Consider the following 15,054-nt stretch of genomic DNA (forward strand, 5'->3'; position numbering starts at 1 on the left):
TTTTAGCTGATTTTTAGTTGAAAACATGCCTAATACAAAGAAATATATAGATGTTTTCTTGTGAGCTGGGGGCCATGGCCCAGGTTGGCCCCCAAGAAGCTCCGCCACTGTGCCTATACCCATGAGTGCATGCGTGACTGACTAAACTATAGGTGTAAATAAAACTGCAAGTGCAACAAGAACCAACTTTGATCGCTAGATTGGCGAGAAGAGAAGATAATCTATGTTACCCTGGATTGTGGGGACTTGCGTAAGTTTCGCCTGACATCATCTTTGCACCCTTCTCTGCCTATTACAAGCGCTTGTCTAGAGAGTGGAGTGGGCATATTGTGTGAGGTGACTGATAGTTGATGCACCAATTGTTGGTCACAACTTTATCCCTCCACTCAGCGGATGCGTTTAGAGATCCCTCAACCCCGAGAGACAAGTCACTACAAAGATTTGCTCAACTTTTCAATGGCCCATAATGTTCCAACGCGTTTACAACGGCGAAAGAGAGACCGAACTATCGGGACACTTTCTCTCAATCATGTTGACCGTTCTATATATGTTTCCGGAACTTTTTTTGGTCCCGTTCCTACGGGAAATGATGTTGTTATTATAGAATTCATAGAAATATAGCGTGGTACTAATACTATGTTCCATGCATGGTCGTAGTGGTTTTGTGCTAGCCTCTGCATCTGTATGGCCTCGTATTATCAACGAGAAAAGAGGGCTGATAAATTCTCATCTAGTACTACCTAGTAGCTAGCTAGTAGAACATATTTAGTGAGAGGACCTATTAGTAGCAACTACTACGTACTCCCTCCGTCCGAAAATACTTGTCATCAAAATGGATAAAAGGGGATGTATCTAGATGTATTTTAGTTCTAGATACATCTCTTTTTATTCATTTTGATGACAAGTATTTTCGGACGGAGGGAGTACAAATTAAGGACATGGTTGCAAGGTATGTGATCATGGACCAATCATCTATCTCATCCTAATATAACAATTAGGCATCGGTCGCTATTAACCTGGCTGTTGTCCGACCAGGCCCATGCGGCCGGGAGCCCGTGAAAACTGATAAGACACAGCAAAAGTAAAGGGAGAGGCAAGAGGCGCTGTCAGCTCTCGCTGCTGCAGCAAGTTGAGCTTGAGTGCGGCCAGGCCAGCCGCCATGCATGAGAAAGGAAAAGAGAAGAGGGAAAGCGACCTGGCTTTGAGGATGCAAGCCGCCATCGCCATGCATGAGAAAAGACTGACTGTTGATAGCTAAACCACAGGGGCCACTCCAGGTTGGTTGTGATCCCAACTCGCTTATTATTAGTAAAAGAAAAGAAACCTTTTTCCTTTCCTCTACTGGGGATCATGGATCATGCATGCAGCAAACCTGCAGGTCTACAGGGAACGGATGCTCACAGCTCATGGAAATCTCGTGAATCGGATGGCCGCGCGTTGAAGTCGACCCTTGATGTGTGAAGGTCTCCGTACCACCTGCAGAATTTCGTGAAGGGAACGGAGCCGGCATCGCTCAAAGCTGGGGCCAACGAACAATGGCTGCTAATTTCCCTACTACAACCTCTCGTGTGTCTACTAGATACACTCGTTTCACGCACGCGACGGTTAATTTTGGACGTAGGCAGTACTTATCACTTGTGCAGATCTCCCGTGTACCACTCTTCCAAGAGCTTATTACTGCAGGTCACAGCAGCGGCGTAGGCACTAGGCGTTGAGCTGGGACAAAGCAAAAGCGAGAGAGGCAAGCTGAACTGGCCGTGCAAGAGGCGACGTGCAATGCTGGTCCGGTTCGGGCGAAGCAGTTGCGGTTGCAACTGCCTCCCACGTCCCAAGCGTGCCGGTGCCGCCCCCATCGGTCGCTGCCCTGCCTGCCTGAGCTACCACGCATAGCATGCGCGCGACGCGTTGGCTGGTGCTGGTGCTGGTCCGGATTCGGTGCCTGATTAATCACCGGATTAGCCATGCCCATCAGCCAACGCACGCACGGAGGCCGATGGCCGAATCAGAATCAGGCGGCACTCACTCATTCGTGTCTCGTTCGGTGCCGCTACCCGCTAGCTTCCCCCAACTTTGGAGGTGTTAATTTGAGGAGAGCTGCAGGCCCGCACTGTGCGTGCGGCGCCAAGAATCCAAGATTGTTCCATCCTCTGAATGATTAGCAGCAGCCGGTCGTCACCTTTTCTTCCGAATGATGGGCGGCCGTGGCTTGCGTGAAGATTGGATTTGCTAATGCATGCTCGGCGCCCCCGTATCGTCCTCCGGCCACTGATTGCCCGGCCAGCGGTGCATGCGAGCCGAACCAGTTAAACCTCAGCGACTGACCACACCGTCAGTCCAGTCCTACCCCAAAGCGTATCGCGAGTACGGCTCGTATCCCAAGAAGCCATATGTGCGGATCGCCGAGCATAAAACCAGCACATGGTGGGGGGTGAACGCGCACTGTACTGCACAGGCAGTCAGATGGTTCGATGGTTCAATGCCGAACTAGGGTGGTCATTCCGATGGTTCCCTTGCTGCAGCAACTTGCTCTAGGCCGTGCGTGCGTGCGCTGTCATTTGGCACGGCGCATTCACGAGGCTGCTGCTACCGCACGTTCCATGTTCCAGTTCCACCAGGGCAACGGCGAGACAGGTCATGGCCGGGCCACCCTTGTCCCTCGATTCCATTGCTCAACTAACTAACAAGCACTGTGACGGTCTGAGTGTGCATGTCATCGATCGTGGGTCTGTGTTCATTTAAAGAGGGAAGTACGTACGATTGTACAGATCAACAACGTGATCAAGTCTGCAAGTCACAGTTTGATGTTTAAAGTACACGGGTAAAACAAGGTTAATTAATGGGGACAACATCAGCGGTAAGTACTCACGATACTTCAGATGGCATCCAGGCAACTAAAGGACAATCAACATACAAGATTTGTGATCCTTCATCCAAATATAAAAATAGGCCGTATTTTTCGGTTACTTGCAGACAGAAAAGTATACTCACGATAACATGTGTAATGCAAGAAAAAGCGAGCACTAGAAATAACATCTTACCTCCTTTGGCCATGGAATATTACTCGTCGACAAGAAATACACAACACATTATCTGGGCAGAGAAAGAGACTAGCATCTCAGTACAAGTAACTGCAGACTGACAAAAAAATTGCTCGGGGACACTATCAAAATGTTTAGTAGTCTCTAGGTTAAACAATCATATTTTTATTGTCACTTGTTAGTCGGTAAATCTAACTATCTCTGCTGTGTAAATATGTACATGTTGGCATGAATTGAAAAAAAAAATGGATATGAACAAGCAGCCACTGCTGCACAATAATGAATGAGAACAATCAGGTACTAGCAAGGGTATATGGCCGCCGCGCCATCGATCAATGAAGGATACTGCCAGGCAAGTAAATAAGTAAAATATATTGTTGATTGAAGTATTGCTGTGTACGAACTCATCAGATTTCCTTTCAGCCAGATATATCACCGGTTGGTGCATGCCCATGCCAAGGCAGTCTGGCAGTGTCAATAAGCTCAGCAGAATGTTAGAGCAGAACCATCACCACACATATCTCTTGTATGCAGAGATATAGCTGCAGGTTACAAAAACAATGCTTGCGGGATAGGATTGCTTGTTCCTTTCGTACTCTTAAAGCATGGATGGCAAATTTTGCCCTGGTCAGACCAAATGTTGTACAGGTGAATCAGAATTAGCTAAACGCTGTGACGGTTGGGCTTCCAGAGTTCTCTGCATAGCAAACCGACACCTGGTTTGAAAAGCATGAGATGTTAGCGTAACTTTAGGCGAATGAATCAGTGCAGATGCATAGCAACTGAGTTTGCAGCCTTTAAATGCAGCTAAAGGAAAAGGGTGAAGTATGGTATAAGCAAAGCTACACACTTCAATTGTCGACAGCTGTTAAACATGCTGCTTCTAGTCCTAACAAACTCCAAGGCCACCTTTTGCCTCGTGGAAAAACAATCCAATGAGATGAGCTTTGAAACACATGTATCTGGTACTCAGACCCAGCATATTTGACATGAGACAGGATATAATACCCTCCATCAAAAATTCACTCTAAGACCCACCCCAGACACAGCCTATGCACGCATAGCACCACCCTTAATCTTTTGCGCTTGCTTCTCATCAGAAAAGGTTAGCCCAGTAGTGCTACAATTTGGGCCAACCAACATCACATGCTAGTGCAATTCAATGTGATACTGGCAAGTTGGTACAATAGAAGGACCAAGGTGTCAGTGTTATTTGCCCGAGACAAGAGTCTAACAAACATGCATGTCCGATTCAGATGCATATTTGACATAAAAGAGTAATGGGACCTGACTATGATTTTATGCCCTTTTCTTTGAAAGTTATGTTTTTCTATGGATAATGGTCTGTGTATGCTATATCCTCCCCGAGAAAGGAGTAACGCTCCAATTACTAGTTACAAAGCATTTGCTACTATATCAGGTATGACTGTAAGAAGTTAATGGCTTTACTAAACTGTCTGCAGTGTAAAGTCTTAGCTGTAGTTGGTTAAAAACAATTTCAGTTTTACCTCCATGGTAAGTGATCCATGAACATAGAAGGAGTAACAGCAATATCCCTGAAGTTCTCTCTTTTCGCAAAAACAGCTTTATATGGTTGTTCAGCTTCCTGAGGGTTCCAGCATTTCCAAAGAGGAAAGAGGCTTCTTCTGTTCCGCACAACATGAATAATTAAGCCTGCAAGAAACATCTCTCGAGACTCGACTAGTATTTCCCCAGAAGATGTCTGAGCCTCTTCCAAACCGGAATCATGCCCATCAAGTGGAATCCTCCGGACATCCTGATCAATTTGTAGGCTTCGATAGCTTCTGGGCTCATCTATGGATGAACTGGGTCCATTGTAGGCACCCAAGCCATTTTGCAAATCTTGAAGGTCTGGCTCAGTATTGCATAATGCATCCTGGTGTGGAGACCGCCTTTCATGATACTTGTTTGCATTCAAAATTCTGCGAGCAAGTTTTTGTATCATTGCTGTATCATCTGGGGAGTTATCTGAAAGAGTACTTATTGCAGCAGATCGTAGTCTGAGGATTGAGTTGATTGAAAGGCGAGAAGAAAATTCGTCGTTGTTTACAATGCTGTAAGGAAGAGGAAATAATCAGTGAAAGATGCTAATAAACCTTGTTAAGAGGACATCACATCAAGGATGGAAGTTCCATGGCTAAATCAGGCTATAAAACAGCTTCCAGTTTACTCTTACGTGGTAACAAACTGTGAACAGGCTTCAGCTATTATCAAATCCACACAAGGAAGTGGGCCATAAGCATACACATGCACATCTGGGTATCTGCCAAAAAGCTGTTCAAGAACAAGTTAAGCTTTGAAGAGACACTAATCAGCATCTACAGGTAGGATATAAAACAGATCATGAACAGAGGTAGAAAACAGCAAGTGAAATCATATGTGTTGATGAAAGATTTATCATGCATATAAAGTTTCGTCATTAAGTAACCAGGAGCATAATTCGCCTAACAGGAGTACCCTGGTGGGTGGAGTGACACAACTGCATGGTCACTATTGGGCTACAGTTCAGTTCCCAGGAAGTTAAGATAAGAATGACAGTGGAAAAGGAATATAATTAACAAAAAATGTGTACGCAAATAATAGTGACGGTTCAACATGTTTTACCATCATTCCTAGGACTGTAGCAACAGCGCCTCCTAAAGAATGTCCAACGACACGAATTTTATATCCATGACACTCACTGCCCTCCTGGACTAGCGTAGACAGAAATCCAAATTTTTTGGAGGACGTGTTTTCTGAGTTGCCATTATCTAAGAGAGAGAGAACAGATTAATCACCACAGATATTCTTTCACGTAAAATGGTCAATAAATACACATATTGCATCTAGTCTTCCAATTCCAGGTGATAGTTTAGTAAAAACGAAATCAAATGTAATGAGCAGTATAGTTATGTTGCAAACCAAATCAAATAATGATACAGAAGAAGATTAAAATTAGTACTATTAGCCTATAACAGTTGGATGGCATGGTTCCAAAAATAGTACTCCCTCCGATCAAAAAATAGTACAACTTTAAAGTTGTACTAAATCTGCGACAAGTAAAATGGATCGGAGAGAGTAGCATACTTTTTTGTACCAGCACTGTACCCAGCATGTTTAAGTATAGTATAGTTAATACAGTGAAATATAATGAAACATGCAGTATACAAGATTACAAGGTATTTACAGAAAGCAGACACAAGCATGATTAAGCCATTTCAGATACTGGAACTTGAATTGCTGAACTAAACTAAGTTATAAACATTTTATTTGAAAAATCAAACCTCCTGTGCAGTCGTTGAGTTGCATGAAAAGCTCCCGAGCAGCCTCTACAATTCCACCATGTCCATAGTGCGGGAATGTAGAAATAACTTTCTCCCTCGTAGTTACAGGTAATAGTTCACTACTGAAGATAAAAATTAGCAATGTGTGTAAAACAAAAGGGGTTGTGGATACGGGATATCACCCCCAAAAATAGAATAGTCCACTTAGATGGTCTCAAACCTCTAGGTTGGCTCCTCAACTCAGTACTTATTCAACTTATTCGTTGTATCAGTTTTTCTACTGAAATATAATTCCACACTAAGTCACTAAGTCCAATCATCTGATTTACCTTACCATACCACGAGCTTACAAGCAGCATTATGGACTACGGCAATGACGATGTTCAAAGCGCTACATGAGCCTTCTCACCAAATTTTCACTGCTATAGTAACTGTATTTTATCACAAACCCTAATAATATATTAATCTAAAGCACTACAATATCCATTTTGTTTAACTGTGCAAACAACCAGCTATGCAATAGTTGGGAAGCTGGTAATGATGGAAAAGTATGTGAAATTAAAAAAAATCAAGAAATTTGTATAGAACGAAAAGGGAGTTCAACAATCAAAATCAATAAAACTAAAATTCTTGGATCAAATTTTACGTTTATAAAAATTTAGATACTAGCCCTATGTGCTATGGCAAGCAATCTCCAAAGCTGAGGTTACAAACACTAGCCACAGCCTACACATTAAGGGAAAATTGGCTATGGGACACTTATTTTGTGTCAACTGCTCAGTACCATTGCAAAATCCGGGTTATTTACCAGAGCACACAGGAATCACTCAAACATTATTTCTTGAGCTAATAGGAGGGAACGCACGTGACAAGTCTATGTTGCCCTCTGGTTCAGGATATGGTCCAACTTATTTTCCTTTGCTCTGTACATGGTCTGATCGGGTCCTTCATTCTTTCATTCATTTTGCAATTGTGCACCAAGATTAGCCATTGTTTTAACCCATCTGGTTCATCATTATTTATTCAAATACTCCTCCATTATGTAAGGCTATCAGAGTTCAACCTTACAAATTCAAGGACGCCACAACCTAACAAGTTCAAACATCATATAATGTGGATTTATTCAACATGGCTAAAATTGGTGCACGGTGCAAAATATATATTAAAAAAAAACAGGTCTAGCAGCACCATGTATAGAGCAAAGGAGCAATACACTGGGGCATGTCTTTGAACCAAATGGCAAAAGAGACCTTTCACATGTGTTCTCTCAGAGCAGGTGGTCACAATGTAAACAAGCTATTTTGAACAATATAACTAGAAATGGATAAGGTAAGAACAAAATAGGTGACTATTAAGACGAACGTACTTTACTAGTCCATCCAAATCTTCCATAGTGAAAGCACATTCTCTGCATAGTCCATCGGTTATGAGATCCTCTGGTGTTTCTGTCCCACGCACCCCAATAAGAACAGTTTTTTTGTCATGGAGGACCACAACAAAGTAAGCGGCTTCACGCTTGCTCTGCATCGTTGAATAAAGGTGATCATCATCATCAACAACAACAACAAAGCCTTTAGTCCCAAACAAGTTGGGGTAGGCTAGAGGTGAAACCCGTAAGATCTCGCGACCAACTCATGGTTCTGGCACATGGATAGTAAGCTTCCACGCACCCCTGTCCATAGCTAGTTCTTTGGTGATACTCCAACCCTAAAGGTGATCATCAGATACTCTTAAAAGATTTCGCGTTATTTTCTCTGCCACATTTTTAACTGTGTCATGACGCCTTGCTTGAAGTGAATCAGTCTTATGAAAAGTTCAGCACATAATGGCAAACACAATGGATCATTCACACCAATTTCAAGTTCTCAGCTACTCAGGGTAGTTAGATGATGCATATTAGACTATTAGTATGCTCTAAAAGGATGAATGGATGAATTAATCCCCGAAAATTCACAAAAAACAACCACCAAGTATAAGCAGAATACAGAAACTGGCCACCAAGGGTCAGCTAAATGTAAATGAGCGCAAAATGAGAAGAGGTGTCAGCAGAGAAACATAGATTATGTTATCAGTGCTATTTGTAAATGGTTAAAATAATTATGCAATCCCACTTTTATTCGACATCAATATGGCATTACCTGACGAACACGGCCTCGAACAAGTGCTGTAGGTGCTATATTAACAAATCTAAGGAAAGCTACAGCATGCCCTCGCCACCAGTTATCACCATCAAGTGCAGGACGCCTGAACAGAGATTGGTATGTAGTAACTGTTATGTAAGTAAAGAACAGCATAAACTTTCTGCTTTTAGGGAAATACACAGATCAACAAATCATGAAGATGTGCATACAACATTGATTTAGAATGAGAACGCCAGTGTATAACAAGAAATTTCCTACTTCAGACCAATGAGGACAAAGAGAACAGTACAATTTAGCTTAATTCACTAACTATCTGTTTGGATGTCAGAACTGAACTGGGTTTGGAGAAATGGAGGTCCAATGCAATCTCATGAAGATATCAAATGGGTTGACAAATCAAATTTTCTGTTTAATCAGCTATGGAAACAAGAGTACAGAAATGGAGTACCGTCCAAATCCAAATCATGTTTGGCTGCCAAAGAAATGGAATGGAATCACACAGGCGGCTAAGTCTTGGATGCTAACTGGGTCACACACGTGCTGACGTCCTTGGCCTGCCAAACACGGACAACCACACTGCCTGCTCAACGAGATGTGGTGCACCAGGGATATCACGGCGTGGCCGCGCTGTCTAGCATGGAGCACATTCGCCAGAGATTAGGGGAGGCGACACCTAGTCACCGGCAGCGACGATGGGCAACGACCCCACAGTGGCAGCACAGTCGACAGCAGGGGTGGGCAAAAAAGGACAACGACGGTCACGTGCCAGCGGCAGCGGTGGACAAGGATGCCCAATCAGCAGGGAACCCATGGTGGTCGTGGCCTTCGAGGTTTGAGTGCCTCAAACCTGATTCTGCAAGATCCAGAGGGACCTCACCTCACCCAGTTATGTTGCAATTCCAAATTCCAACAGCATTCAAACATCTGATATTTGAAAGACACAATTCCAGTTCCCAATTTCATAGCTCAGTTCTATCATCCAATTGGGGTGTCATTTATTTTCCTCTTTCGGGCTTTTCCAGATGAAGTTGCCGAAAATAAGATCACAAAGTAATAACAGAAAACGAGGGAAGTTTGAGAATCAACAGACAACTGAGAAAAGGCATGGTAAATACCTTAGGCGCGCCCATGGAGTTAAAACGCCTTGTCGATAAACCCATGCGCATGGAAACAAAATGGGGTTTCTTCCGACATCAAGAAGTGGCCCCTGCAATTATACCTTTCCATGTCATACAAAGCAGGCATGCATAGGAAATATGTCCCAGTTAGATAGTGTCCAACCGTGTAACATGCTTCAGCAAAAGGATGGAGAACAGCAGCTTCTCGCATAAGCATATGAGGTGCCTCCACAAGGTCAGTTTGCAAATCAGGCAAATTCCCATGCTTCTGCAATAGAGCAAGCCCTATAATACATACCATAGAAGAGATCTTTATTATGCTGTTAATACGAATGGAGCACATAATATAATACTAGGGGTAAATCCATGTCCTTTTGGACTTACCCATCTATGGATAATAGCAAGGGAGCTGCCTAGCCTAACCAGTGTAAGAAGGCAACTACTTGAATTAGTTGACAGGAGAAAAGGGTGACCATGGAGCTACAGTCTGAGCATCATTTTCTTCTGATATTCTTTCTGAAATGTTACGGGTTTTACATTTTCTATCAAGTAAATGGCACCAGGCCCACCTGTGCTCTGTGTAGAAAACAAATTGCAGCCAACTTCAAATATATGCAATTACAATATTATCGTTTGTGTATTCTAAATTTGTGCAACAAAGTCACCATCATCTGAAATACAAAGTTATAGTCCTATATATGCCAGCAAAGCTCGATTACTTATAAGAACATTTTCTCCTCCAGTTTTCTGGGACAAGGGATAGGAAATAAAAATATTCAAGTTATTGGTTTTATATAGAAGTCGTGTTTTTTAGGTGGAAGTGGACACTGGACAGATTGCACACACTTAAAGTGCATACTGCAAACAGGTGATTACTAAAATGTGGATTATATGTTGGATTATGGTAGTAGAACTTATATATTCTTTATTGGATGAAGTGCTGATATGGCTATGCACATCTTTGGGCAGGTAGATATCAAACTTTCAGTGTATTCATGCAGGTTAGGCGGAAGTGTAAATGATTAGAAAATCCTAATAGGCCACTGAACATATATTCGATATGAAATTACCGAGATGGAGAGCCAACCTGCTAACAGTTCCAAATGGCCAGTCCCAGAAGCACGATATGCAACCAATTCACCCAGAAGTCTTGCCACAGAATATACCTCGTCTTCTTCCAATACGGCTCTAAATCAGCACATAAGAGGAACTAGAGTAAACAGATGTATTAATATTGAAACCTCACGGTGTAAAATGACTGGATATAGACTTACAGATACTTTGCACGTCCTAGGCAGCACAAAGCCTCACGAATTCCATGATCAAACACTTCCCTGTAATGAGCTTTCCATGCCATATCATGTGTCGCATAGAATGACCGCCATCTCAATACATCAGAACCCATGAAGCACTGAAGGACGACCACAACCCAGGAAAGGATAAGAAACAAAGCAATTAATGCTCGTCTGGAGACCCGCTCAGCTCCATCCTGTGCTAGATTACATGCAAGGCAAACTAATTATTGGAGCACAAGATAGACATATGGAAGCAAAGAAACATTAGGCAAGTGGACGCTGAATTAAATACAAGTCCTCCTCAAAATGCATAATTTACTAGTATTAATTCAGTATATTCACATTGACACCAAGTGCAACAAAATGTAAGTAGCATGCCCTTTGTACTGTTCAACTAAAAAAATCATCTAGAAAATCCAAACAAATATATAACAAATGTTTTATATGAACAAGGTTTTCTTGGTAGTGAGCTTACAGCAATTTAAGTCTTGAAAGGGCTAGATTCAAAGCTAGAATATACAACTGATAAGTGATATCAACCAACTCAAACATACCAAAGAAACAGGACGTGGGTCTTCTTTCGTTGGGAAGATCACTCACAATGACAAACATGAGATATATTGCCCCAACCAGCTGCAATGCACCAACAGCCATACCAAATCTAGTCCACCACAACCAGCGCTTATACCTCACCTGTTCAGCAAAATGGAAGTAGCAATGTGATAAATAGGTAGAAAATATACTCTTCTCGGATGTAATTCAAGTTAAACAACCACATTTTAATAAATGTTCATATCCCATCATTAACCTGTTTACTTATTTTCTTAATTCCTTTAGCCCTTCTTTTTTGTCCCTTCATATCCGCCCTATTATCCCCGACAGAGTGTAAACATGGAATGCTCAATCCCATTAGAGGGGCTTAGGGAAATCCCATTTGGCGATCAAATATGGTGGCGTGCAGCAGCAATGAGCTTGAACTAAATTAGCACTAGAGCTGGACATGGATGAATTGAAAAAATAAGTTAGCTCGGATTGACAGGGCAAATGAATCTACACAATCTTGTGCACTTGTGTTCAACAACAAAGTTGGGTACCACAATCGTCAATGATATCTTATCATTCATCAAGGGCATTTCAAAATTACCTGTCCTATCAAACTTGTGCATCAAATCAAGTTTTTAACAGACTGTAAGCTCAACTAAAGCCACAAACTGCAACCTCATTATTGTCTAGTTTTTATCACTAGAGGAGTACCAGACTGTAAGCTCATTCAAAGCCACACCATCATAGCAGCATTGCCAGTTGATATCTTCCATCAATTACACCACAATTGCATCACACCCGCCTTACAAATTACAACTAAGCTAGTAATTCATAACAATGACCGGAGCAACTCAACACCAGCTGAAACTATCCTGAATCTTAACAAACTCACAGATGCATAGAAACCCCAAGGGCCTGTGTTTTAAGCAATCGAAATCCAACCTGGAATGCACCTATCAGAAAGGATCCTACTTTTGCGGGGCCACCCACCAGAAAGGTCAAATCTACCAAACCAGCAACTGGAGCTTGATTGATTGAGCCTCACCCTGATCTCGTGGCGGGCCACGGCGTCCTCGGCAACGGAGGCGGCGGCCTCGTCGAGGTGGCGGCGAGCAATGGCGTCCGCAGTGGCGTGCTGGGCCCGCGCGGCGCCGAGCATGGCGAGCACCCGGACCGCGGCCATAGCGGGCATGGCGGCGAGCGCGAGGCCCCAGCCGCAGCCGGGCGGGAGCGCGGCGTCGATGAGGTAGAGGCCAAGCAGCAGCACCGCGCAGTTGAGGCCGCCGACGAGGAACGAGACGACCCGCACCATGCCGACATGGAAGGAGGTGGCCCCGGCGCCGGCCGCCGCCGCCGCCGCGGGGGCCGCGGACTGGCCAGCGCCGGCCATGGCGGGCCTCCGTCGGTCGAGCGGCGGCGGCGGCGGGGAGGAGCGGCGGCGGGGGAGGGGGAGGAGGAGGAGGCGGCGGATTGGGAGGAGGAGCTGGGCGGGAGGGGTGGCTGCGGGCCCGCGGCAGGGGAGGAGCGGCTTTCTAGACATCATCCGGCCGCGGCGGCCATGGAAAGCGGGGGTCGCGGGTGGTTGGGGACGGAAATAGAAACCGGGAGACGGGGGGAAAGAGTCGGCCTCCGCCTGCTGAATTGCTACTTCGTTCCGGGGACGTTTCCTCCGAGGTTGAGCTGAGCTGACGATGATTGCTGACTGGCAGTTGCTTCGGAATTTCTTTTTCTGCCGTTTTATAGCTGGACTTTTGGAGTTGGTGGAGATCACAAGCTTATGATCTGTGAGCAGGACCATCACCGTGCGTGCAATTGAAGAAACGATTTCTGTTATCTTTTTCTCCAACACACACCCAAATACTAATTTTTGGGGGGTTAATTAGATAAATATCACTTCAATTATGGCAATTCATAAAAATGCTACTGCAATTTTCAAGCTTTGAAAAATGCCATTGTAATTTTTGCAAACTTTAAAAAATGCCACTCCAGACTTCAAAAAATGCCACTGAAAATGGTATGAAATGACGTTTTTCAAATTTTGGAAATTGCAGTGGCATTTCTCAGAATCGTCAGATTTGGAGTGGCATTTATCAAATTAACCCCTTTTTTTAGGCAAACACACACTCAAATACATGTCGTTGTGGATTAGGAAAAAGAATGTTACTTACGTGTTTGGTAGGATGCATGAGGCCCAACCAAGCTGCGTGAATCCGTCCGAAGAAGAGAACAACGATGATGTGGTCGACGGAAGAGAAATCGCCTTTCTAGGCGCCTCTCCTCTGTTGTAGCAGCAGGGGAGGGGGTCTATGTTTCATGGCATGTGTGATGAACAATTGTGTTGAGTTCGATGTTGTGGATTGATGAATTTGATGTTATGTTTGTACTATTTGTGTTTTATTTGTTTTGGGTTCATTTAAGATGAGTTTGATATTATTTGTTTCAGTATGTATCTAATTGTAATACCTAGTTTACATCATCTGTTGGAGCAGTGGTGCCCTATTTTACATCATTTGTTGGAAGAAACTAGAATTTAATATAGATTCATACAAAGGAAATGGTTATCTATTGATGCAAATGTTGTACCTAGAGGATAGTTATAGAGGAAGAGGGAAACATCGAAATGGAAAAATTAAATCGAAGATTGAAGATCCAAGTTTCCAAATGAAGAAATGGAAACTCAAAAAAGATCCTTCTGATTCTCCGAGAATAAGTGGCAAGAGGATTGATACCAAGAAAGATTTCTTCTTATTATAAGACCTGATTTGATCTGCATATGTTTGGTAAAAGAACAATCTTCTCCTTCCATCATATCATAAATGAGAAGTGTTCAATCAGAACATGAAAACTATTTTTATTTTGAGATAGAGTTCGATCATCAACTATTTCTCGCGATATCTTCTTATGAAGTTTTGTTAGGGCATCTATAACTGCCTTCGGTTTAGGTGGGCAGCCCGACAGGTGACTTAATTTGTCTTAGTTAGTCTTCGGAGGGGAGTGGAAGAAGGGTGGAGACTCTCGAACAAGGAAAATGATCTCGTCAAAAGAATTGACGGAGGAATCGTATGAGATGAAAATCTCATATACGATTCTGTAAATGGACAACAATGGTGACTTATGTGTCGACTTTTCCTCTCTCACCCCCCAAATCCCCAACTCCGTCTTACATAAAGTTGCCAAAGAAGAAGTGAAATTCAGATGCCCTACAACTCACTGAACTCACTTTTGTTGCCCTATTTTAAGGCAGCTCTCGAAGATGTTCTAACTACCCTCCACGACATCCTACCGCCTGTCACGATCCCTTAGAGCATCTATAGTCGGACGCCTCAAACCCCCCCATACGCCCGGGCAGACGGCCCGGTCACAGACCAATCAAAAGAACGACTCGGATGGGCTCCTCATACCCGCCCTACACGTCCAGGCTGATCGGCACCCCTCATATCCAACTCTTAGCCGGGGTTGTTCGTGGAATGACTTGCCCCTTGGGTTTTGGAGATTGTTGTCAGAAATAGTAAGGGGTTGAATTGTCAGTTTGCTAGTGCACACACAGAGAAATAGTCCCTGACGTATCGAGAAGAATGCTACATGCTAACGAGAAGTTTGGAGAACTTCACCAAGAAGTATCTGTGTTGCACAGA

At 43.5% G+C, this 15,054-nt stretch overlaps 1 protein-coding gene across 4 annotated transcripts; it reads right to left on the reverse strand.

Annotated features, from left to right (window-relative positions):
* Positions 1 to 3,169: 3,169 nt before the first annotated feature.
* Positions 3,170 to 12,792, reverse strand: LOC119364718 (diacylglycerol lipase-beta-like). 4 transcript variants are annotated; one of them, XM_037630229.1, is made up of 13 exons: positions 12,465 to 12,792; positions 11,477 to 11,569; positions 10,856 to 11,070; positions 10,669 to 10,769; positions 9,745 to 9,866; positions 9,579 to 9,670; positions 8,461 to 8,566; positions 7,689 to 7,843; positions 6,323 to 6,444; positions 5,664 to 5,809; positions 5,236 to 5,333; positions 4,547 to 5,113; positions 3,170 to 3,754 (listed from the first exon to the last, which is right to left on the reverse strand). In XM_037630229.1, the coding sequence occupies exons 1-13, from the start codon at positions 12,729 to 12,731 to the stop codon at positions 3,667 to 3,669; spliced, it is 2,172 nt and encodes a 723-aa protein (XP_037486126.1). In that variant the 5' UTR covers positions 12,732 to 12,792; the 3' UTR covers positions 3,170 to 3,666. The 4 variants fall into 4 exon arrangements, with proteins under 4 accessions (XP_037486126.1, XP_037486125.1, XP_037486124.1 ...); XM_037630228.1 differs by having other exon boundaries at positions 6,323 to 6,441; positions 10,856 to 11,075; positions 11,431 to 11,569; XM_037630227.1 differs by having other exon boundaries at positions 10,856 to 11,075; positions 11,431 to 11,569.
* Positions 12,793 to 15,054: the final 2,262 nt, after the last annotated feature.

Source organism: Triticum dicoccoides, chromosome 2B, assembly GCF_002162155.2.
Source record: "Triticum dicoccoides isolate Atlit2015 ecotype Zavitan chromosome 2B, WEW_v2.0, whole genome shotgun sequence".
NCBI lineage: Eukaryota > Viridiplantae > Streptophyta > Magnoliopsida > Poales > Poaceae > Triticum > Triticum dicoccoides.